The sequence below is a fragment of the Scyliorhinus torazame genome, chromosome 8 (assembly GCF_047496885.1).
Source record: "Scyliorhinus torazame isolate Kashiwa2021f chromosome 8, sScyTor2.1, whole genome shotgun sequence".
Lineage (NCBI taxonomy): Eukaryota > Metazoa > Chordata > Chondrichthyes > Carcharhiniformes > Scyliorhinidae > Scyliorhinus > Scyliorhinus torazame.
Genome location: NC_092714.1, coordinates 237,354,723 through 237,381,357, shown reverse-complemented (window position 1 = coordinate 237,381,357; position 26,635 = coordinate 237,354,723). Strand labels below are relative to the sequence as shown.

The 26,635-nt window shown below is 43.8% G+C and overlaps 1 protein-coding gene across 4 annotated transcripts in view; it reads right to left on the bottom strand.

The window, feature by feature from the left end:
* Positions 1 to 26,635, bottom strand: part of asxl1 (ASXL transcriptional regulator 1) — a 156,938-nt gene that overhangs the window by 9,118 nt on the left and 121,185 nt on the right. For all 4 annotated transcript variants that reach the window (XM_072514978.1, XM_072514976.1, XM_072514975.1 and 1 more), the window contains 3 exons: positions 19,229 to 19,392; positions 6,069 to 6,165; positions 3,244 to 3,349 (listed from right to left, as the gene is read on the bottom strand). In XM_072514978.1, the coding sequence (XP_072371079.1) occupies positions 3,244 to 3,349; positions 6,069 to 6,165; positions 19,229 to 19,392 (367 nt within the window). The remainder of the gene's footprint in view (positions 1 to 3,243; positions 3,350 to 6,068; positions 6,166 to 19,228; positions 19,393 to 26,635) is intronic.

Sequence of the window (26,635 nt, the reverse complement as noted above, 5' to 3'; positions counted from 1 at the left end):
TCAGATATACTGGATTGCATTGGAAAGCAATATCTTACAATGTTATAAGTTCAATTTTCCTTATTTAGATTTTATGTTCAGTTTGGATTCTATTAATCTGATTGAATTCCATCTTCACTCACTATCCTGAAAAGAGATAATTTCTGCAGTTTAAGCCAAGTCTATTGCATATGTCATGAATATCGTGAGATATGAGACAAAGATCCAATCGAAAATGAGACTTTTTAAACAAGAGCCATTTTAATCCATCTTTGAAAGGCATGACTGCACTGAAAAATTAGAAGGAAACAAATTTCAATCAATCGGCATTGGCAGAAGAATGCTGTTCACAATTTAGCAAAACAGGTAGACAACGCACTTTTAAGTGCACAAATTGTCTTTGCAGAAATACTTATATCATTGGCAGAAGGTTATACCATGGGTTTAGTGTTAGTGCTAAATTTACTTTTGTGTGAAGCTACATTAAAAACAAGCTTAAATCATAATTGAGATGACGAGTAGTTGTTCTGACTCTGGACTGCGCAAGTCAAGCATAGCCAGAGCCACCCATAGAAACTAACCAACAACATGCTGTATGTGAAGTGAAATGTCTTACCTACTCACATACCTGGCATCCCTTCCTAGGTTAGTGAACTTGAATTGGTAGATAGATTTGTGTGAAATAGACACACATTAGGGGCAAGAAATAAATGTCAGTATGGAACATAAATTTTGCAAAGTTCCCTTCCCATTATAGAACCAAGTGCAAAGGGAATTTGAATCAGGGGTTACGACATGATTCTAAACTTCACATTGTATAAATTGAAGGGATCTGAATGCTTTTTAAGCACAATGTATTTAAGGTTGAAAGTGGAATAAAATTCACGCATAACTGACGCTTAAGAAGGAAGAACGGTTCACGAAGCCTTGCTTGATAAGATGGAAGACTGAGTGCAGAAGTTGGCACGATTTGCTGTGTGAAACAGACACACATGAAATATGCAAAACATGAGTCAATTTTCAAAATTTAGCCAAACAATACAAATTAATGTAAATCTATTTTGCACAGCAAAATTGGAGACAGTTTCACAAAAGGTTCCATTCTGGGAGTGCAGCTAATGCAACACTTACCCAATTGTGCATTAAGTGGTTAGTCCACAGAATCCTCGTCACATAAAATGTAATATTACAGAAATATCTATGAAGATACTGAAGAAAACATGACAAATCAGTACGTGACACTAGAATTATGCCATTTGGAAGATCATTTTTTTTCAAATATCGCTACTAACTTCTAGGAGGGATAATCTACCTTTCTTCTTTGGTTGTCACTCTACATACCATCTATAATTCAGCCGCAACATTAATTCAGAGAGGTGGGATGACTGGCATACCTGAAATCAAGGGAAGTTCAAGTTGTGTTCATCTTTCTTAATATATAGGTAGATCTAAGCAACAATGTCTCAATAAAGGACTATAGATTGCTCTATGGCAGCTGCTCTGCAGAAATCTCCATGAAGACCTGACACAAAGTCAACCCAGGTAATAACACCACCAGTCCTGTTAAGCAGTTGTCATCTTATGATTTATGCAGCTGATCAAACAATAATGTTTTGGATGCTTTGTGGGATTACTACCTGATTAAATGTTGTAAGCATCCACAAGCAATAAAATCCTTTTGATAACATTTTCAGACCCAAGAGAACCCTGGAGCTTCGAAATCTCAACAAATCACAGGCTGCATTCTCAGGAGATGATATTGCAACAACATCTTGCATTTATGCAACATCTTTCAGCTCACAAAATATTCCAAGACACTTAGCAGACAAAATTGTCATACAAGCAAATAAACTTCAGGAGACTTAAAAGAACCTCATCTGAAAATGTTCCCATCATCTGGAAAACCGGCTCCATGGTTATCTCAACAGGTTGCAGGCAACATTTAAGTAGCGGTTCCAAATATATAGCCATCAGGATCAGACATCCAGAAAGTTAAGGTGAAAGGCTCACACTTCGTACAGACAATCAGTTCATACTTTAAATCACAAACTTCCTTTATCTGAATATTATATAGATACAAAAATATTCATCTTTAATATCAATAGATGCTTAATCACTTTTTGAAAAGCATTTTAAATGTTTTCTTCATTTCAGGGAATTCATGAGGAAAGTACTTTGGGAGCCAAAAATAAAATCTACCGGATGGATGAGGACTGAACAATGTGTAACAATACTGCCATGCTCATTTGCAATGGAACAACAAAGGGTTTTCAGTATAGTTGCAAGTATTTGTTAAATTCTTTAATGGAATGTGGTTGTTGCTGGCAAGACCTGCATTTGTTGGCAATCCTAACTGTCCTTGAACTGAGTGGCTTGCTAGGCCATTTCAGAGGATAGTTAAGAGTCAACCACAATGCTGTGGACCTGGAGTCACATGTATCCCAGACTAGGCAAGGAGAACAGATTTTCTTCCCTAAAGGACCTGAGTGAACCAGGTAGGTTATTTTTATAACAATTGATGATAGTTTCATGGCCTTCATTACTGAGACTAGCTTTCAATTCCAGATTTAGTTAATTGATAGCTGCCATGATGGAATTTGAACCCACGTTCCAGAGTATTAACCTGGATCTCTAGATTAGTAGTTCAGTGACATTACCATGATGGCACCATCTCACCGTCAAGTATCTTAACAATTATATGTATGGGGTGAAAAGGATAGCATGACAGAATCTCTAGGCATGGAACTTAATTCTAGGTTTTCTCCAGGAGTAACCAGACTAGTGAAGATTTGCTACTGCTCTATAGTCATACAACCGTATGAGCCTTACAAAATAATTTGCATTTATATAAAACTTTCCACAATCTCAGGATGCCAAGTAATTCACAGCCAATTAAATACTTTTGAAATGTAGTTACAACCCAGCAACCAATCTATGCACAGCAAGGAGTACAAACTTTATTGAAATACTGACCCGATCACCGGTAGTGACCGTGGTGGAGGAATACATTTTGGCCAGGATAACTCACCTGCTCATTGCTACATAGTGTGATGGGATCTTGTGTGCAACCGAGGGGGAGAAGCAACCTCATTTGAATGTCACAAACTGGCACTTTAACAGTGCAGAGATCCCTGATTTTTTGCTGCGCATGGTACAAAATAAGTTTCTTCTAAAATTGACCGTTAGTAAATGGATTTAAAAACTTTTACATTTTCATATACCTCAGCAAACCAACTGGATATATTTAATCAGAAAGATGCTTACTTTTGCCCATAATAATCTTCAAAGAAATTCTCCTTCCACAGCTCCACTTTCTTTTCTTTCTCCATTTCTTGACGTAGCCGAAGTTGCATTTCAGGTGTAAATTCACCTACACAAGGTTAAAGGCAAACAGATATTAAATAAATCAGTACAAAACATTTCACATCTAAGAAACATTCAGAAGTTGAAGCTGGGCAAAGAAGTTACCAATGGATGCTCAGAAAACCTAACCTTATGTCATATATTTGCATCTATTATTGTCAGATAGTGAAATCTTGCTGGAGCAGTCGAGGGAGCAGAAGTGGAAAAAAGTTGAAAACCAGTCATGGCAATTATCATGACAACTGCTAGTTATAGAGGCACTGCAATGATCTAGATATGTTTCTCCAGCTATCCCATCAGCAAGGGAGAGGATAGATCAAGATAAACACAACTCTCAAAGCAGCACATCTTTGCACTGTGCCACTGAGTGAATGCTTGGCTTATTTTCGGACAGGACTCATGCCGAAGATTTGGATTGAAATTGCCCACGCATTCCACTTGGAAACTTGACTGAGCCAAAATGGAAAACTTCTATTCTATACATAGTCTGAAGTTCAGTTCTGGCTTACTAAAAGTGACCATGTTTTTTTATTTTTAAATTTAGCGTACCAAATTCATTTTTTCCCAATTAAGGCGCAATTTAGCCTGGCCAATTCACGTACCCTGCACATTTTTGGGTTGTGGGGGAGAAACCCACGCAAACACGGGGAGAATGTGCAAACTCCACACGGAGAGTGACCCAGAGCCGGGATCGAACCTGGGACCTCGGCACCGTGAGGCAGCAGGGCTAACCCACTGCGCCACTGTGCTGCCCCAAGTGACCATATCGTAAACAGTTGTTTCAGAAGATAACTTGCAAAGCAAACAGAAAATATACTTTAGGTTTTACCAAATGTGTTCAACAATACTTATCAATTGAAATGAGATTATGAAATTATAAATGCATTTAAATAATTTATTCAGTCACTCATCTCTAATCTCAACTGGGGTGATTTGAACTTGCAAATAAGATATGATGTGGCGATGCCGGCGTTGGACTGGGGTGGGCACAGTAAGAAGTCTTACAACACCAGGTAATGTCCAACAGGTTAGACTCACCTGATGAAGAAGCTGCGCTCTGAAAGCTAGTGATTCCAAACAAACCTGTTCTTACTGTAAATAAGATTGCACATTACTCCCTTGTCTCTCACATTGTCTCTTCCCTGTGCCAATTTCAAATGTTTTCAAGATTTGTGACATGAAGGGTTATAAAAGACAACATAGTTGAAGGAGAAGAACATGAGCAATACTATCACAGATGCTTGCATGGCAGCAAAAGATCTCAGGAAAGTGATCTGGCATGCGCATGGAAGTAACAAAGTGAATGAATCTGTGTTGCAACTGACACAATAATAATAGTTCACATTTTAAAAAGGAAATTGTTGTTACATTGTGAAATTGAGGTGCAGGACATTCCCCATATTATTTGAGAGACTATCCCCTTGACTACTCTGTTGGCTAGAGATTTTTTAGAAGCTGAATCAATCCAATGCTGCTACAAGGAGGAAGAAAATTAGGACAAAACAGGCACAAACAAATTTCAAAGCCATTTTCTTTCTTCAAAGAGTTATAGAATTTCCAGCACATATGAAGGCCATTCAGATTATACCTCCAGTGTAAATTCTACAACTTGAACTTCTGGAGGAGGAACAAAAATAAAGCTCCGCTTTTGTCATAATTTGCCCAGATCCGATAGTTAATCACATTTCGATGTGATTATCAGAATTTAAATTTGTGAATATGGCTACTGTGCAGAACAATGTGGCAGACATGTTGGTTATGTCCCGCATCAAGTGCGAGCATTGGGTATTGCCAGAACAATGGAAGGACCCAAGTGGGAGCACTTAAATAATTGAGATTGGCTGTTTCTTTTATGATATTAACTGCTTTAAATTTAAACCATCAAGACAGCCATTATGCCAAGTCAGGAGGTTGGATGAGAAGGAACGTGATACCCAGAATGTATATTGAAGCATGTTATATAACTTACAAAGAAAGGGTATACAATATATCAGAGAGCAGCTCTTTAAAGTCCTATCTCAGAGGGCAGCTGGAGGAACAACATAAGCAAAAACCAAGTTTGAATAGGCAGCAACGTGGCGCAGTGGTTAGCACTGCTGCCTACGCCGCTGAGGACACAGTTCCATCCCGGCCTCGGGTCACTGTCCTTGTGGAGTTGCACATTCACCCCGTGTTTGCGTGGGCCTCACCCCCACAACCCAAAGACGTGCATGATAGGTGGATTGGCCATGCTAAATTGCCCCTTAATTGGAAAAATTAAAAAAGTAGAAAAAAAATGATTGGGTACCCTAAATTAAAAAAAAATAATAGATTTGAAACGCCCCTTAATTGGATAAAATATTTTTTTTAAAACAAGTTTGATCACCTTAGGTCTGCGATAAACCAGGTATGGGGCTGAATAGCTGGCTTGTAATGCAGAACAATGCCAGCACCGCAGGTTCAATTCCCGTACCGGCCTCCCCGAACAGGCACCGGAATGTGGCGACTAAGGGCTTTTCACAGTAACTTCATTGAAGCCTACTTGTGATAATAAGCTATTATTATTAATATAAACTTATTGTATAACTGCAATAGTTATTATACTATTGGTGTCCAGAATAATCAAACTTGCATTTGGACAACATTGGCTGAATCATGAGGAATTGTTTAACGGAGTTTAAAAGATTTCCCAGCAACTTTAAAATGAGGTTATGGAGTCTGCTAAAGAATCAAAGTAGGCTCCATACCTTCTGCTAATCGCTCCTTCCATCCCTGAGCAGCAGAGGTGAAGAACTCGTTATTTAGGGCTGAACTGCTGAGCCGCATTATACCATCAGTACCAACCTAGAAGAACAATATGAAACAATTCTACTTAAATTTTGTGTGAAAACTGGGGCTTTTCATCCAGGTGCTTAAAACCCATCACTGAAAGTCAAGCTTTCAAATCTTCAAAAAAGAAACCTCTGAGGCTGTATATTTATTATTAGAACATATTAATACAGCATGACTGGATAATGCAAACTTCTTTCTCGCAGTGATATGTGTATTTTGAAACACAGTCACAATCAATTCAAAATCATCAGAATCAGTCCGAAGTTTGGGTCAAATGTAACAATCTGGTTTGTTGGTGCAGCAAGATTTCTTACTCCCCTTCCACAAAAGCAGTACGTAAAATCTAGATGTAGCTTTGAGTTTTGAAACCACATTCAGCTTCTTCCCTCAAAGATAGTGAACAAGTATGCATGGAATCTTCTCCCACCACTGCTGGTTAAAATAATAGATTTGCAGGGCGGCAAGGTGGTGCAGTGGTTAGCATTGCTGCCTTCGGCGCTGAGGACCTGGGTTCGATCGCAGCCCCGGGTCACTGTCCGTGTGGAGCTTGCACATTCGCCGAGTGTCTGTGTGGGTTTCACCCCCACAACCCAAAGATGCGCAGGTTAGGTGGATTGGCCACGCTAAATTGCCCATTAATGGGAAAAAAAAATTTAAAAATAGAGAAAAAGAATAATTGGGTACTCTAAATTTAAAAAAATAATACTTGAAACACACATTAAGACCTTGCTTAAATCAGTCAGAATGGTTCAGAAAATTAAATTAGTGAGTACTAAGATGTAGAAATCAAAAGATGTGTAGGTTAGGCGGGTTAGCCACTCTAAATTGTTACTTGGTTTCAAGATGTGTAGGTTAATTGGGGTTACGGGGATAGGGTGGGGACTGGGCCTAGGTAGGGTGCTCTTTCAGAGGGTCGATGCAGACTCAATAGGCTGAATGGCTTCCTTCTGCACTGCAGAGATTCTATAAGGCCAACAAGGTTCCAGGTTTGGCTCCTGCTTGTGCAGTTACCTGAACTTGGCAACAAAATGAGTGATAGGATGTTACTATATCCTTAGCAGTTTTGGAGATGGGAAAAGAACCAGATTCTTACTCCTACCCTCCACTGGACGTGCATGTACGTGGCATCAGGCATGATTGGAATCAGTTGGGAAAGCATTTTGAAGTGGGGGTGGGGGTGGAAGAGAGAAACAGAGCTCTAAACATGTACAAATCAGCACTTTACATGAATAGATTACAAATGTTAACGTACAGGGGAGTGGAGCTTAAAAAGCTCATTTAGTGTCAATGTAGAAATAAGTTCAAAGCAATGTACTATCCATACAGTGGTTACCACAACCAAACTATTTGGTCTAAAGAGAAACAAAAGGGGTGAAAATTTAGGTAATTAACATTAATCTAAAGTAAAGTTACAGTTCAACGCACAAGCAACACACAAGCCAATTTGACCAGGTAAGTAAACAGTTAAGTCTTTGACTACTGAAGCATTTACAACACACAGTAAACATCTGTTCAAGTAAACCAAGTAGTGTAAGAGGCTTCTCACAATTGCCCACTCATTTCCATAGGCAGTCTTTGTATTACATTGTCATTTGAAGACTGAAGCTTAGCTACATCTCCCTCATGTCTGTGTCATTCTTACAAATTTAAACAAATAACTGGGCATTCATGAGGAATAACTGGGCTTTCAGTATGAGGAATATCCTGGCATTGTTTATACACAATAGTGTAGATTTAGAAAGCACTTCAGCTAGTACTGTATGGTGCCAAAGGATCTAGAAAATGTGAAAGCAAATAATTGGTCTCCAAGAAAGGGGAGAATATTTATTCAAGTAACTGCCAGAACAGAAACCCCTTGTGGAGAAGAGGTGAATAAAAACCTCATTCGCTTTAGATTTCAGAATTAATACAACTCTTGAATTCTAAACTTAGATTTTGCCACAGATCACAGTGCCACCCACTGGTCTGCGTACTATACACCACCTCCTCCACCAACCATTCTATTCCAATTCATAGACAGAACTAGCAATCACCCACCATTTGAAACAAAAAATGACATTGGAATTGTGTATTGCTCAAACTAATTTTCATCTAAACCACCAAATATTAACCAATTGAAATTCAACAAATTCTATTAAGGGAATTAGTCTTCTCAAGTTCAGGACTTCAGCTTTAAAAACTCTCAATCTGCTTAATCTAAAGTAGGTGCTTCAAGTTTACTCCTGCTGCCTTCAATAAATTGCTCGCATAATCTTGTAGATACAAGATGAAAACAAAAACAGCCCATATGCACAAGAGAAATTTCATGCTTAAGTTAATCATTTTAAAATCAGGAGCAATGATTGACTTTGTAATTACATAATGTGACCAATGTAATATATAACATGATAATTGAACCATGAAACATCAGTTTTTATTCGAGTTATCAGATCTCCCGCTCCTCAATGTGCTCAGCAAAAGCATTCGTTCTCTGGCAACATGCAGATAACCTACTTCAAAACTTATGCCTAAGCAGTTCCAGCCAACGCCTAAATACATACACAAAGCAACCATACCACCGCCCTCTCCCCCCCCCCCCCCCCCCCCCCCCCCCCCCCCCCCCCCCCACCTTTTCTAAAATCCAAACTCACATGGCACAGACAAGACAAGATTGGCAATTCATCTGCTGAGAAATACCAAAGGCAGGAATCTGGCATTCCCACTTCATAGAACGTCAATATGCACAGCTGAACTGGATTAAATTTCTATTGTGCTCAATATCAAAACCACAAAAAAGCAGATGACAAAAATAGAACATTTCCGAAGCAAAAAAAAGAATTCTACAAAAATCCACTATTGAGAACATTTTACATATTCGGCAACCAGTTCAAAGATTCACATATAATTTTAACGTATCTTACAAGGTCTCTGAAGAATGCCCAGCCATCCACATCTGAAACAGCTCACATCTTTTATGTAATGTTCCCACTTGACACCATCTGTCTACCATTCACTAAAGGAAACTGAAGATTCATTAGAACATCACTTTTGCATTAGCCCTACAATTCTTGCATCTTCAAGCTTCTCAAAAGCAAATTGAAATATTGAAACAAAATATCATTAAACTGGAATACAATGGCTTTTCAAACTCAAAATACCCCTAAAACACATTAAATTGGGATAGGTTATACAAACTGAGAAGATTTAAACCATGTGGCAGGTTACCTTTTATTTCGGTACGACTACATAAAAGTGTAACTAGTTTGTTCAATCTCATTAAGTACAAATGGACTATCAAGCTTACATTTTTGCAATATTAGAATTAAGAGTACATAAGCAGGCTATTCAATCCATCCTGTCTTTACCAAGCTTTGAAAGAACTATCCAACTCTTGGTATTCCTCTAGTCTTGCCCAATTGAGCAGCAAATTTCTTGTTTTACTTGAACACTGAAAATATTTTTCGGAATAAACAAAAAGTCTTGCAATGCACTGATCTGTACAGGATCCAGCAGATGGCAAGGTAATTAATTTTACCTGGTATACCAGAATATAGCAAAGTCAGAATGAACAAAAACCACGAATGCTTTCAATCTGGCCTCTACGTGGATGGAAACAGTTTATAATATTAGGTTAAGTCACTTCTCAATGTGCAGATCTCTTGCAGCAAGCAACAATTCTACGTAAAACTTGTCCAGGTGGGGGACTTCCGGTAGCAACAAGTAGGAAGAGGTAGCACTAGGTAGCTCCCGCCATGTTCTTTGTTTTTTGAACATTTTAACCCGTTCCCAGGGATTTTGGTTAGCAAAACCGACCCATCGCATGGGGGAAGGAATTTGTTATCGAAAATATGTCAAAATCTATAAAGAAAGTTGGTGGCAAGGGGGTAGTCCTTCAACGGAGCCAGAAAGCCTGCGAAGCTCTGCAGAGGGGAAGGCGGCAGACCCTGCCTTGAGTAGGTTGCTCGTATCACGGTGGAAACGCTGACTGGGGTGATGGCGCAGGAATTTTGAAAAAAATTTGGAAAGTATTTTGAGGAGCACGGCAGGGTGATGATGGAAAACCTGAAGTGGACAACTGAGGAGACACTTGGCCCGATTCAGGAGAAGCTGGATAAAACAGCGGAGCGGTGCAGGAGCATGGAGAGATGCTGAAGGGTGCGGAGGCGGCCTCGTTGCTGCATGGTGATCAAATCACCTCATTGGAGGCGGAGATGTTGCTGGTGGAGAAGAACAACACTACTCTTCAGGATAAAGGTGGATGACTTGGAGAACAGGCCGAGGAGACAGAACTTCAGAATTGAAGGGCAGAACGGTGGCGCAGTGGATAGCACTGCTGCATCACGGCGCAGAGGTCTGATATTCGATCCCGGCTCTGGGCCACTCTCCGTGTGGAGTTTGCACATTCTCCCCGTGTTTGCGTGAGTTTTGGCCCCACAACCCAAAGGATGTGCAGGGTAGGTGGATTGGCCACCCTAAATTGCCCCTTAATTGGAAAAATGAATTGGGTACTCTAATTTTTTTTAAAAAACATCAGAATCGTGCAGTTGTTGGAGGGGGTGGAGAGCCCGAAGCCAACTGAGCACTTTTCTCAAATGTTTGCCAGGTTTTTCAGTGGGGGAGGGGGTAGGAGTGGGGAACGGGTGATTGCCCTCCAGAGTTGGATCGAGCCCACCAAGTGCTCCGGTGGAAGCCTCAGGCGAATGAGCCACCCCAGGCGGTGATTATTGGATTCCACAGCTTCCGGGAGAAGGACTGGGTTCTGCAATGGGCCAAAGTGAATCGGGGCTCCAGGTGGGAAGGAAGCATCATCCGGATATACCAAGATGTCGGAGCGGAGTTGGCGAAGCGGTATCTGGCTTTTAATAAGGCAAAGCCTGTGCTATTCAGGAGTGGAGTCATGTTTGGAGTAGTGTATCCGGCGAGGCTGAGAGTTAGCTTTTGCATGTTTGGGATTGAGGGGGTTGCAGTTTTCAGGGGGGAGTTTTTAAGTATTGTAAGGACATTGGGCTTTGGCTGTAGCTGGGACGGACTGAGGAGTGTCATTCCTCTTTATTCTTTGAGCATACACCCTTGGCTAGCTGTAAAGTTTCAGCTAGAGTACAGGATTGAGGTGGGGAGGGGCCTGCGGCTTATTGGAACTAGGTTCAGTGAGCCTAGCTGATTTGTTTGGTGAGGCGAGAGGGTGGGCTGGAGAGGAGGGAGCAGTTTCTCTGGAAAGCTTTTTTCAGGTTTATGAGGGTGGGGAAGAGGGATAGGGATCTGACTCGGGCCAAAGACAGTTGGTGGCTGGCTTAGGTGGGTGCTGGGCTCCTGCCTATCTATCCATTCCTATACTTCCATCATTCAACCCTGTTGAGCTGCCATACAGGACACAATTTAAAACACATTTCACCAGGAACAATGAGCAGGATTCATCGTCGGCCGACGCCAAAATCGCGAAACGAGATTGGGCGGAGCACAGCCTCCGACACCAAAATCGCAGTAGGCGTCGGTTTGACACCAAATCGGGACCCTCCCTGAAAATGGCGCAAATGAGTCGTTCGCCACTCGGTGTTTAAGTACCGTTGTCATATCATTAGCGGGCCTGACCCTCTATTCTCCAGGGCCTCAGCGATTCAACGTCGCCGATGGGGCGTTCCCTTGTGGTCTCAGCGGTCGGAACCAGGTGTGGCGGCTGCGGATTGTGTCCAGCGCTGCCACAGTCGGCCGGTAACTGTGCTGCTTTCAGGAGGGGGAGGCCTCTGCGAGGGCTGGGGGCAGCCAGGAGGGCAGTATTTGGCCGGTGCATATTTTACGGTGCTGTTGTTGCCGTGCACATCCGCAGTCACAGACCTGGCCATTCTCCAAGCATTTATATCATAGGAGCCATGAGTTTTACTCAGCGCGACTGCTAGCCCCTCACCGGTCACAGGATCAGTGAGGGTTCGCTGCCGATTTTGCAGTCGTAAAACGCCACAGTTCCCACGTTGGCACTTTACCTCCACGACGGCGAATCCAGCCCCGTGTGTTTCGAAGAATCCAATCAAACGCCATACAGAAGATTAGAAACAAGATCAGTCTGCCAGTGTTTTTTTAAAAAAGGTATTTTCATTCCAATTTTCAACATTTTACAAACAAAAATCACACCCAACATATAAACAACCTCCCCCCCACTAATAGTGACGTTTAAGGGCATCTTGACAAATACACAAATGGCTTTGCACATTGAGTGAGTTTCGGAGCTGGGAATTTGAAGCTAGGTGGGAATGGAATTAAATTGGTTCCTTTTGTTTCAGTAGTCTAGCTTAATCTAAAAATTGTGCAATAAAGGTTAATAAGGGGCAACCCCGCCCACCCACTGTGGAAAACACCAATGGTTATACACTACGTGTATTACGGTACTGCCACTGTCCTACAGTAAATCCCGGCCTGCTGGCTCCACCCAGCAGGCTCTGTGTATAAAAGTGTGCTCTCTCCTGCGCTGCCTCCATTCTGGTTCCAGCTGCAGGAGGCTTAACATCTAGCGCAATAAAGCCTCAATTGTTCACCATTTAGTCTTGTGGTCATCGATGGTGCATCAATTTATTGCGCTAGAATTTTAAACATGAAAATCTTAATCAAGCTGGATCGCTTGGAGCTGGAACCTCACGCAGCCGACGCCACAGCCACCTTCGAGCACTGGCTAACCTGCTTTGAAGGATACCTTGGAGCATCCACAGAAACCCTCTCAGACCCACAGAAGCTCCAGATACTCTACTCTCGGGTGAGCCCACAAGTCTTCCCCCTCATTTGGGACGCTTCCACTTACACAGAAGCGATGGCTCTCCTAAAAGGACAGTACATCAAGACTGTTAATCAGGTGTTTGCAAGGCACCTCCTGGCCACGAGACGGCAACTCCCCGGGAGTCTTAGGACGATTTCCTACGTGCCTTGCGGATACTTGGTAGAAACTGCAATTGCCAGGCGGTGTCGGCAGTCCAACACACCGAACTGCTGATCAGAGATGCCTATGTCACGGGCATTAAATCCAATTACGTCAGTCAGCGATTATTGGAAGGGGGTACAATCGACCTTAGAGACTGGACAGCTCGCTAACTCCCTGGAAGTAGCCTCCCGCAATCTGGAGTCCTACACCACCGATTGCGCGGCACCCTCGTGGGCATCATGGGCCCCACCATCACCAGGCCCGGGTACACCGCAAGCCTGCGCCGCGCAGCAGACAGCGACCTCCGGAGGCCCCAAATGCTATTTTTGTGGCCAGAACACCCCAGACAACGCTGCCCAGCACGGAGCGCGACCTACAACGGGTGTGGTAAGAAGGGCCACTTCGTCTCAGTTTGCCAGGCCCGATCGGACGCTGCCGTTTCCAGGCCCAGCATCGCTACACCCGCCACGTGCGATCCAAGGGCGCCGCCATCTTCGCTGCCGCCCGCCGCGTGCGGCCCGTGGGCGCCGCAATCTTGGATGTCGTCCGCCATGTGCGCCCTGTGGGCGCCGCCATCTTGGAACGCACCCCAGGACCTCTGCTTGCCTGGCCGTTCGCGGGCTGTCGATACCTCCGCCACCGTCGACCAGCCCGCCCACCAACTTCCGCAGCTCGCCTCTATCACCCTCGATCAGTCTCGGAACCGCAACCTCGCGACCGCTACAACGACCAAACGGATCATCGGGCACGAGACGACCTGCCGGGAGCACGGAGAGTTTCATCCACCCTGTTATGGTAAGGCGTTGCCCCCTCCCGGCCCTCCCCGTCACCCAAAAATCTCCCTGGCCTCCGGATCCCATTCGGTACAGATCCGGGGGTACTGCGTCGTGACCCTCTCCGTACAGGGCGTAGAGTACAGTAACGTCAGACTCTACATCCTCCCCCATCTCTGCGCTGCCTTTTACTCCGTCTCGATTTTCAGTGCCACCTCCAGAGCATTACCCTGAAGTTCGGCGGACCCATGCCCCCCCTCACCGTCTGTGGCCTCACGACCCTTAAGGTCGACCCGCCTTCACTCTTCGCGAACCTCACCCCGGACTGTAAGCCCGTCGCCACGAGGAGAAGACGGTACAGTGCACATGACAGGACCTTTACTAAGTCGGAAGTCCAACGGCTTCTGCGGGAGGGGGTCATTGAGGCCAGCATCAGCCCCTGGAGAGCTCAAGTGGTGGTGGTGAAGACTGGGGAGAAACACCGGATGGTCATCGACCAGAGTCAGATGATCAACCGGTATACGTAGCTCGACGCGTACCCCCTTCCACGCATATCTGACATGGTCAACCAGATTCCGCAGTATCGAGTCTTCTCCACTGTCGACTTGAAGTCTGCATACCACCAGCTCTCCATCCGCCCGGAGGACCGCCAATACACTGCATTCGAAGCAGACTGCCGCCTCTACCATTTCCTTAGGGTTCCCTTCGGCGTCACCAATGGGGTCTCAGTCTTCCAGCGAGAAATGGACAGAATGGTTGACCAGTACGGGCTGCGGGCCACATTCCCGTACCTGGATAACGTCACCATCTGCGGCCACGACCAACAGGACCACGAAGCGAATCTCCAGAAATTACTCCACACCGCTAAACTCCTTAACCTTACCTACAAGGAGAAATGCATTTTCCGCACTACCCGCTTAGTCATCCTTGGCTACGTTGTGGAAAATGGGAGTCCTTGGGCCCGACCCCGACCGCATGCGCCCCCTCCTGGAATACCCCTCCCCCACTGCCCCAAGACCCTGAAACGATGCCTGGGGTTCTTCTCATATTACGCCCAGTGGGTCCCTAATTATGCGGACAAGGCCCACCCACTCATCAAGTCCACAGTTTTTCCCCTTGCAGCTGAGGCCCGCCGGGCATTCAACCACATCAAGGCGGACATCGCCAAAGCCACAATGCATGCGGTCGACGTGTCCCTCCCCTTTCAGGTGGAGAGCGACGCATCGGACGTGGCTCTGGCCGCCACCCTTGACCAAGCGGGCAGACCCGTGGCTTTCTTCTCCCGCACTCTCCATGCCTCCGAACTTCGGCACTCCCCTGTCGAAAAGGAGGCCCAAGCCATTGTGGAAGCTGTGCGACATTGGCGGCATTACCTGACCGGCAGAAGATTCACTCTCCTCACTGACCAACGGTCGGTTGCCTTCATGTTTAGCAATAAACAGCGGGGCAAGATTAAGAATGACAAGATCTTGAGGTGGAGGATCAAACTCTCCACCTATAACTACGAGATCTTGTATCGCCCAGGGAAGCTCAATGAGCCCCCAGATGCCCTATCCCGCGGTACATGTGGCAGCGCACAAGTAGACCGACTTCGGGCTCTCCACAATGACCTCTGTCACCCGGGGGTCACCCGTTTTTTTCATTTTGTCAAGGCCTGCAACCTGCCTTACTCCATTGAGGAGGTCAGGACGGTGACCAGGGACTGCCAAGTCTGCGCGGAGTGCAAACCGCACTTCTACCGGCCGGACAGAGCACACCTGGTGAAGGCCTCCCGCCCCTTTGAGTGCCTCAGCATGGACTTCAAAGGGCCCCTCCCCTCCACATATACTTTCTCAATATCATTGACGAGTACTCTTTCCCGTTCGCCATCCCATGCCCTGACATGACTTCTGCCACGGTCAGCAAGGCCCTACACAGCATTTTCACCTTGTTTGGTTTCCCCAACTACATCCACAGCGATCGGGGATCCTCCTTCATGAGTGATGAGCTGCGTCAGTTCCTGCTCAGCAAGGGCATCGCCTCCAGCAGGACGACGAGCTACAACCCCCGGGAAAACGGGCAGGAGGTGAGGGAGAATGCGACGGTCTGGAAGGCCGTCCTGCTGGCCCTTCGGTCTAGGAAACTCCGGTCTCCCACTGGCAGGAGGTCCTCCCCGATGCGCTCCACTCCATCCGGTCGCTCCTGTGCACTGCTACCAATGAGACCCCTCACGAACGTGTGTTTGCCTTCCCTAGGAAGTCCACCTCCGGGGTCTCACTCCCAACCTGGCTGACAGTTCCTGGGCCTGTCCTGCTCAGGAAGCATGCGAGGAGCCACAAATCAGATCCCCTCGTCGAAAAAGTCCTCCTCCTCCATGCGAACCCCCTACATGGCACACCGTGACAGTCACCAGGACACAGTCTCCCTCCGGGGCCCGGCACCTGCTGGTTCCCCATCCACAATCACCACCAACCCGGAGCTGGTACCGTCCCCTTCCCCTCCGGTTGCCGCCCCCGCCCGTGCGCCGTTCCCCCCCACCCCCCCCAGCGACCCTCACCGAAACCCCCACCCCAGCAGCACCCGTCCCCCCGCCGGATCCACTACTGGATGAAGAAGAGGACAATATGCTCCCGGAGTCGCAGGTGCCCACATCGGCGACCATGTCACAACCGAGACTGAGGCGATCGTGGCAGAGGCTCGACCTGTAAAGTTGCTTCACCCCCGCTGGACTCTATTTTTTAAAACAGGGGGTGCATGTGGTAAACACCATTGGTTATACACTACGTGTATTATGGTACTGCCACTGTACTACAGTCAGTACAGTAAATCCCGGCCTGCTGGCTCCACCCAGCAGGCTCGGTGTATAAAAGTGTGCTCTCTCCTGCGCTGCCTCCATTCTGCTTCCAGCTGTAGGAGGCTTAACATCTAGCGCAATAAAGCCTCAATTGTTCACCATTTCGTCGTGTGGTCATTGATGGTGCATCACCCACATAACTGAGTGACAGTTAACTGTCAATCACCTAAAGCCTAATTCGGAGGCAAGAGGTGCTGATTGCAATTGTTTTGCAACTTCCAACTGGGCTGGAAAGCCACACACCTAAATTTGCCGTTGGCACAAAGATAGATGGCACTGTTAGCATTGTGGGTGGAAGCATGGCATCACAAACAGATATTGATCAGCTGAATGGACAAAATTGTGATAAACTGATTGTGATGCATTCAAATATAAGGTACTTCACTGACGACCCAAGACGGATAGAAAAGAATATTTTGTAAATGGTGAAACACTAACCTTTATTAATGGAGGGCTAGAATTTAAAGGGAGGACGTTTTGCTGAAGTTACACAAAGCCCTGGTGGGACCACATCTGGGATACTGTGGACAGTTCTGGGCACAGCATCTGACAAAGGACATATGGGGCATGTTTAGCACAATGTTATCTGGGTTTCAAAGGTTTGATTATGGGGAAACGGTATATAAATTAGTAATAAAAACAGAAAATACTGGAACGACCCATCGATTCAGATAGCATTTGTGGAGAGAAACAGTTATCATTTCAAGTTAATGACTGTAGAAATACAGGTTGTATTTCCAGCACTATGGAAGGTTAAGAGATGACTTGTTTGAGGTTTTTAAGATATTGAAAGAAAGTGAAAAAATTGATGGGATGGATTAAGAGAATATTTTCAGCTGATGGGGGAAGCAAGAGCAAAGGAACATAACCTTTAAAGCAAAGCCAGACCATTCAGGAGAGAAGTTAGGAAACACTTCTACACAAAACGTGGTAGGAGCATGGATATCATTCCCACAAAAAGCAGTAGATGCAACTTCAATTAATAATTTTAAATTGGAAATGGATTGATTTTGCTTGCAAGAATAAAGAATATGGAGCTAAGATACATAGCAGCATACATAGAAAATAGAAGGAGGTGGCCATTCGGCCCTGCTAAGCTATTCATAATGAGCAGGGCTGATCATCAAGCTCAATAAACTGATCCCGCCTTCTCCCCATATCCCTCCACTCCTTTAGCCCCAAGAGCTGTATCTAATTCCTTCCTGAAATTATGAATTCCTTCTTGAAATTACACAAGATGGATGGATAGAGTTAAGTAACAGATTAGCCATGGTAAAGCTCAATGTCAGAATAGGTTTTCGGGGCTGAGTGGCCTGCCCTATTTCCAAGAGCACCACCACAGGTGGACATTTGCCTTCATACAGTGAAAGGACTTGCACAAGAGCTGGCAAAACATCAACAGATCAAATTCAGAGTCATGTAACCAGGTTCTCACATCACCAATTGCTAATACTTATGTGGGCTGTCGACAATGTAGAGTGCCAATCAAATACTAACAAATATGTTGGAATTGTCCTTCCCTGAAAGTTTCCTCTTTTCCACTCGATCAATATCGGCTGAGGAGAAAATCTCTCCCATTGTGTGCCTTGTGTACTGAACCACAAAATAGAACACATCTTATACAGGTTTAACTTGTATTCAGTCTTTGTCGTCATCAATGAAAAGCAAGACAGACCAAAGTGCCCTCCATTTCTCAACAACGGACAGACAGTTTTTGGGGTGAAATGGCACCCTTTAGGGAATGATGAAAATAGAACATGTAAATAGATGCCCATTTACATACTAACCAATATATTCAACAGCTCATCATATGCCATAATATTGCAGTGAGCACAATCTACTAGATTTGCAAGTGATTTTGCAGACAAAACATCAAAACACAATGCTACAACTCTTTCAGCATTGCTCAGAACCGATACTTCAGATAGAAAAATAGACATTTCAATCGACGAAAGATACACGATACAGAAGTCAGATTTAGCATTAAGGTTAAAGGATATTCGGAACAACATGAAATGTTAAACGCTAATGGGGAAATACTACTGTAAACATTCCAATCAAATCTCAGCAGTAATGGGCAATTCTGAACCTTTGTACACAAAGAGTACTCAGGGAGTGTTGAAACTGGGTGTATTTTAACAACTAACCACCAAAGCGCTAGTGTGGTCAATCATTACCTTGTGAAGAGAAAATGTTATTGAATTAGCAATAGACTATATTATTTTATACCAGTCAAAGTTAATGCACATCTACGGTAATTTCCATGAATAAAAACCATTGATAAATATGCCCAGCATGAGTAAATCTGATTGGGTTCAGATATGTTGGTTCCTACACATACAACTCTAAATCAACACACAGACAAACACACACCCACCCACCACATACACCCACCCACGACTGCAAACATATCATATACAATACATTGGCAAGGGGCACTGAAAATAGACCCAAATTAGTTAACATCCAGAATGAGGAAGGGTAAAGTATTTCTTTCTAATTTATCTCCCTTTTCTTTCCACTCATCAGTGTGCCTTTTTGATAAAAATGTATTAAACAATCATGCTATAAACATGCAAACCCTACCTGCCTGTCCACCTCTGGCAGGAGAAAGAGCAGCTGTTGCTGAAAATGCAGCGGCAGAGAAGTGAAAGTCCGTGAGTTGATCAAAGCACGTAGATTTGTATTGACAAGAATTGATCCAGGCGTTTCAACATCAATCTCTTCCCCTCTGTTTCGCTTCATCTGGCCTGTTTTCAGAATACAAAACCATGAAACATCTCATTATAACTGATGAAGCAAAAAGTCCTACTGAAAAACAAACTGGCTGTGGGATTTTCAAGCTTTAGCTCCTGGCAAAATTAGATTTGAACCCATTTCCCTTCATGACCCCATACAGCAGCTGGCTACTTTCCTGGGGAACATGGACTGAAGATCTGTTCCAGGCATCCACCAATCCAACAGCCAGCTCCAAGTGCCTCAGAATTAAATTAAAGGAAACTTGTGTGGCCTACTGCCATTCCATTGATGAACACATCCTCTACCAGGCTGCAGCACTGTGTCAAGTCAGTAAGCTACACGCTCTTAAAAATGTTAACTAAATTGGCAATGGGGAGCAACAGCATATAGAAGTAGAAAAAAGAGGAATAAGATGAATAAATGTGTTTGATAGTACACCAAGACCCTGCTATAAGTTGCTCCATTTTACGTTATTCCATTATGCCGGTAAGTTAATGGGGCTCATATTCATGATTAGCAGCTGCAGTTTCATTGGAAAGTAATTTTGTGTTGGGCCGTGAGACCCGATTGGCACCATTTTGGAATGGCCTCTTCTGACCCTTCAGTCTGCGGCATTGCCTGCACACCAACCCACCCAGTCATGGTCTTTCCTGCTCCCTGACACTCCGGTAACTAATGACCCGCTCTCACTCCGATGCTCCTAGTCACCATCCAGCATTCCCCGAGTCGCGGCCTCGCTTTTTGCTAGGGTTCTGAAGAGGAAAGCACAAAGCAGAAGAGGCAGGGAGCAGACGTTTCAGTGAGGAAGGGAGGGTCAGGGAGCAGGATGCGCGGAGGTACTGGAGGGTCAGAGAGCAGGATTGGTGGTGACCGAGTGGGACGGAGAGAAGGAGAAGCAGCGAGCAGGAGAATAAGTAGAAAGAGTTGGCATATTTCTTTAATCTTTTAAAATTTGTTTTATTTTAAATGCTATTTTAATTACCGATATAGAATTTAGCAATGTAAAGTATTTCAACTTAACGTTGAGAGCATCTAATTCATGATTCATGTGTTTTGGGATGTAACCTTAGGAGTTTAAATTCTGTAATTGTAGATAATTGGGACATCTGATTGAGAAACTGATAATAACCCTGTTCAAACAAGCTTGGAATTAAAGTTAAAAACAAACCTATGTTTATCTTACAAGGTCATTGGTAGAGTTGCAAAAGCAATAAACAAAAGGGGTCTCCTATGGTAAAGGTAATTTGTAAACATGAGTGTCCCTTAACAGGGCCAGCAATTCTGGGAGAGAGGGTTGTAAAACTCCATTAGCAATATACATTATTCATATGGGTTACAGAATCGGAGCAGAAGGTAAAAAATGATTCATTTTAATTCTGTTTGGGAACATCCCACATCATGATGGAGATGATATATGGGGGCGTCAGGTTCTTGTGTTTAATTTGTGTATATTTGTTGACAGAAGCAGGCAGTTCAGTTGGCTTTTTTGAGAGAGAAAGGCAACTGGAGACTTGTGCTAGTCTGTGGCTAGTTGAATAAACCTAAAGTGGTCCTCAAAGCTAAGTAATCAACTTAAGCAGTTAGCTTTAAAAGAGCTATAAAGAAACTGTGGGAGCAGACTGGGAAAAACAAAGAACAAAGAAAGAACAAAGAAATGTACAGCACAGGAACAGGCCCTTCGGCCCTCCAAGCCCGTGCCGACCATACTGCCCGACTAAACTACAATCTTCTACACTTCCTGGGTCCGTATCCTTCTATTCCCATCCTATTCATATATTTGTCAAGATGCCCCTTAAATGTCCCTATCGTCCCTGCTTCCACTACCTCCTCCGGTAGTGAGTTCCAGGCACCCACTACCCTCTGCGTAAAAAACTTGCCTCGTACATCTACTCTAAACCTTGCCCCTCTCACCTTAAACCTATGCCCCCTAGTAATTGACCCCTCTACCCTGGGGAAAAGCCTCTGACTATCCACTCTGTCTATGCCCCTCATAATTTTGTATACCTCTATCAGGTCTCCCCTCAACCTCCTTCGTTCCAGTGAGAACAAAAGTCTATGTATGCCCAAAGCTAGGACAAGGAGTTGAAGAGTCCACAGTCATGAGGTCTTTAAAGAAAATGGGAGGATTGCTTAACCAAAGGCCATTGCAAGGATCCCACGTAATTGGTACTTTGAAGAACAGCTGGAATAATAAGGGAAATTAAGTAAATACCTTTTTGGTTTGGTTCCAGGGTACGTGAACAAACCTTTAAGTTTTAGTAATATTCGGGAACTATTGGGGGGGAGGGGGGCAGAAAGAGTACAAAGTATATCAGAATGTATAGCAATAGACTTTATAGACTTTAGTGCAAATTAATAGTACTTGCAAATTTAACTTCTCTTATCTAAACATTAAAACTTGTTTTTGTTTTTAAAATGTGAAAACCTGTGGTATAGTTTTGTTAGTTTGCTAGTTCAGATTTCTTTTATAAATGTTAGCACTCCATAACATGATCGAAACACAGCGTATAATGTTTTTTTTTCATGAAAAAGATCCCAACTATAGCTTTTAATGGGAAAATCAGATTGCTTAAAGTTGTTCTACTAAAAGGTGCACTTTCAAGGAATGCAACTACACCTTTAAGTGAGGACTTATATGAGGCAAAGAAGGAGAACCATATTAGTTAGGTGAAAATCACTACCAGGAATACAGAAGACAGGATTACAATGCTGTCAAGATGTGGGAGATAGTAGGAACTTGGGTCCAGAAATGGGGTCCAAAATGTAGCAGGCAATTTCTAGGTTAAACAGACTGAAGGAAAATACTGTTAGCCCAGACTCAAAGGGATACGCCCAGACCTGGCTGAGTCATGGTCCCATCAGACTTAAACTCATTAGGGAATGCATAAGGTGATTCACCAGAGATCGATCATCTTTTGAGGCATTCCTGCATGACCAGTCATTATCCTATTACATAGTCTGACGATCCATTTGTCAGGCAACGGAAGGTAGTTGCATATGAATGGCATTGCTCTGGTGTTTTGTGTAAACGGGAATGGGCAATCAAGCAGCCCAATTACAGTAGGGTGGGGGGGGGGGGGGGGGGGATGCTGAGAGAGAGAGAGAGAGAGAGAGAGAATGAGAATCAATTTGGGACAGAGAAGGATGTGAGCAGCCATGAGACAAGTAATGAATTCTGCTACATGACAAGGACGCAAGTAACCAAAGAGGTCATGAAAAAACCAGAGAGAAAGCTTTGGAAAAGGGTTCTGAACGAATGTCCCTAACAGAAGATAGGTGGTTTTCTAAATGCGAGTGTTGCCTTTGCTTGTATTTGTAAGAACTGTATTTTCATGAAAAGTGTTGTTGGATGGGAACTAGTGTTAAGGTTAAGAAACTGAATGTAATTTGTTAGTGTTAGTTTGAAGTTTAAGAGTTTAAATATTGGGTTTCTTGTCTTTTGTTTTAATAAAGTTTGGTTATAAAATAACCATGCCCGATTTCTTATATTATCACTCCCGGAACGAGTCGATCTTAAAACTTAAAAAATTTAAATGTCTGGTTCAATATCTTAGCCATTGTTGAGGGCTGATTAGGCGTCTATAACAATCCGTGTACAGAAACACTCACGGTGTGGTGAATAAAGTTGGTGAACTACAAGCATAGGTAGCTGTGGGGGAAATATAATATAGTAACAATAGAAATGTGGCTGAAAAAATGGTGAGGGTTGGGCACTTAGCATTCAAAGATAAAATGTGTTCAGAAAAGATGAAATGGGAAAAGGGAGATGGGGATTTCAGTACTAATTAGGAAAAACGTTGCAGTTGAAAAGGGAATATCCCCAAGAGGCACGAACAGAATCCAGCTGCTTAGAATGGAGAGGAAGCAACAACAAAAAAAGAGTATGGTCATGGTATTCTACGGGCCTCCAAATAGTAAGAGAGATGGAGGAGCAAATCACAGATGTTCAAGAATAGAGGATGGTGGAATCAGGGAAGATCAAATCCCGAAGAATTACCCAAAATACAGATTGGGATTGACTGCACTCACTGCACCTGTGAAAATTCCCCATGCAAGACTATGGAGGTAAACTATACCAAGCACAAAGGAATAACAAAAAGGAAAGGATGGGGGAGGAATTTCTGAAATGTGTTCAGATCTTCCTTAACCAGTATGTTTTCAGTCCAACTGAGGAGGTATTGCTGGAGCTGGGGAATGTGGGGGACACTGATCATTAGGTTTAGACGAGTATTTTTAATTCATTCATGGGATGTGGGCAACATTGGTTGGGCCAGTATTATTGCCCACCCCTGAGGGCATTTAAGAGTCTGCTGTGGATCTGGAGTCACATGTAGGCCAGACCAGGTAAGGATGACAGATAACCTCCCCTGAAGTACATTAGTGAATCAGATAGTTTTTTAAAAAATATTAAATTTAAGTGCCCAATTCATTTTTCTTTTCCAATTACAGGGCAATTTAGCGTGGCGAAAGCACATACCCTGTACATCTTTGGGCTGTGGGGGCTGAACCCCCGCAAACACGGGGGGAATGTGTAAACTCCACACGGCCAGTGACCCAGAGCCGGGATCGAACCTGGGACCTCGGTGAGGAGGCAGCTGTGCTAACCACTGCACCACTGTGCTGCCCCCCACAGTTCTTTAAAAAAAAAGGAGGAAAATGCAGAAAGGGCTGGTAATTGTTGATCTGCTGTAAGAGTCCAGGGGGTCTGAGGAGCAGGAAGGAGATTCTCAAGATTACTCCACCAAAGCAGAGATAGATAGGAAGGTCGGCCAGAGAGGAGAATGGAGCAATTGGGATTGCTGCCTGTAACAAGTGCCTCGAAGAATTCTTCAGAGAGTACAGAGAAAGGCACAGAGGGACATTAAAACAAAAAATGTTCCTTGTAAGCAAAGTGCATGGATGAGAATATTGACACTTGTAGTCCATTTATTTCATCATTTATACATTGTTCCATTACAGTTTCAATGTGACAGATTTCTTTTAAGAAAGTAAAATCGCCTGACCACACAATTGTTTGCTTGCTGACATTGGCTCCCAGTTAACCATCGTCTCAATTTTAAAGTTCTCATCCTTGCTTCAAAATCCCGCCATGGGTTCAGGTGTCCTTTCCTGTAATCTATTCCAGCCTGAGAATTCTTTAACATATCAACAGTCCTCCAATTCTGGTCCACCATTGGCGACTATGCCTTCGGTTGCTAGGGCCCAAAGGTTTGGAATAATCCCCCTAAACCTCTCTTTCCGACTTTAAGACACTCCTTAAAACTAATTTTGTCAGCCAAACGTTTGATCATATGACCCCGGATTCCCATAATATCCAAAGATATGTTATCTTTGACTTGAATTTACTCAATGGCCATAACCATAGCCCTCTGGGATAGCAAATTCCAAAAATTTGAAACCCTTGAGTGAAGCATTATGGGCAACCCCTCATTCTGACACTCTGTCCTCTGTTTCAGACTCTCCAGTTAAGCGAAAATTCTCCCAGGATCTATCCAATCACGTTCCTGAACAATTTTCAAAAAACTCTTTAATGCAATTACTTCTCAGTCTTCAAAACTGTAAGGAATAGAGGCCCAGTCTACTCAATCACCCCTCAAAGATAGCTCAGGAATCAGCCTAGTGAATCTTCATTCCACCGTCACCAATGCAAGTCTATCCTTCTTCAGGACTGCTGACCAAAACACTACCCAGTACCTCAGATGTGGCATCAACAAGGCCCCATACAATTGCAGGAAGATTTATTTACTCTTATATTACAATCCCTTTAACATACAATCTTTCCTGATTGGTGATCGGGCTTTGACAAAGGGTCTCTGGACTCGAAACGTTAGCTCTTTTCTCTGCCTGCAGATGCTGCCAGACCTACTGAGATTTTCCAGCATTTTCTCTTTTGGTTTTAGATTCCAGCATCCGCAGTAATTTGCTTTTTTCCTGATTGGTTGCTGGATATGCATATTAGTTTTGATTCATGGACACTCAATCCCTCTGACTATCAGTCGATCATTCAAAAACTCTACCTATCTTTTTTTCCTTCCAAAGTAAATCGCTTCACATTTATCTGCATTATATTTCATCTGCCATATTTTTGCCCACTCACAAGTTGCCTGCAGTGTCTTTTCAACCTCCTCACCTAACTTGTATCTTCGGCAAACTTATTCATTACACTCAGTCCCCTGGATCTAAGTCATTGATCGAGATTGCAAATGGCTGCGACAAGCATGGATTCCTTGCAGTACCCCACTAGTTACAGCCTGCCAACCAGAAAATGACATGTTTATTCTTACTCATATTCTCTCCATTAATCAAACCATGCTAATGTTGCCCTAATTCTGCACAGCAATCTCTGGTACAGCACCATTTAATGCTTTTCGTGACTCCAAATACATTACACCTCACTGGTTCCCATTTTCTACCCGATCAGTTACAACCTTAAAACTTGAACAGATTTGTCAAACACTATTTACCTTTCATAACTTGATTAACAGAGCCAACACAGATTATGATTTAAACGCCCTGTTATCTCAGGCCTAATGACAGATTCTAACATTTTCTGTATTACTGATGCTAGGCTAACTGACCTATGGTTCCCTGTTTTCTCCCCCTCTCCATTCTTGGAATTCGTTTGCTACTTTCTAATCCACAGGGAAATTCTGTTGGATCAAAACAAATGCATCCATTATCTGTATCATCTCTTGTAAAATCCGAGGGCATAGGCCAATGCTTATTTTAAGTTGCACAGCCACAAAGCAGATGTTCCCCTGCAGGCCGAGCACAAGTTGGCCCCTTTAAGTGTGTGGCACCATACAAAATAATTTATATACCTACATACTTAATATGTATATGCCACACTCAACAAAAAGCAATTGGAGGGGATATTGACCTAGGCCAGGGTGAGGGGATTTGTCGACTTTTAGTCCTACTAATTTATCTAGTAGAAGTTCTTGAACGCTAACATCCTCAAGTTGCTCATTTTCATTAAATCCTTGATTCCTCACTACATCTGGAATATTTTGTGCATCTTCGACTGTGAAGACAGATATAAAGTATTCATTTACTCTCTCAGCCATTTCTTTATTTCCCATTATAATTTCTCCTGCCTTGGGACAGCAAGATGGTGCATGGGTTAGCTCTGCTGCTTCACGGCACTGAGGAGCTGGGTTTGATTCTGCCTCAGGTCACTGACCGTTTGGAGTTTGCATATTCTCCCTGTGTCTGGTTGGGTCTCACCCCCACAACCCAAAGATGTGCAGGGGA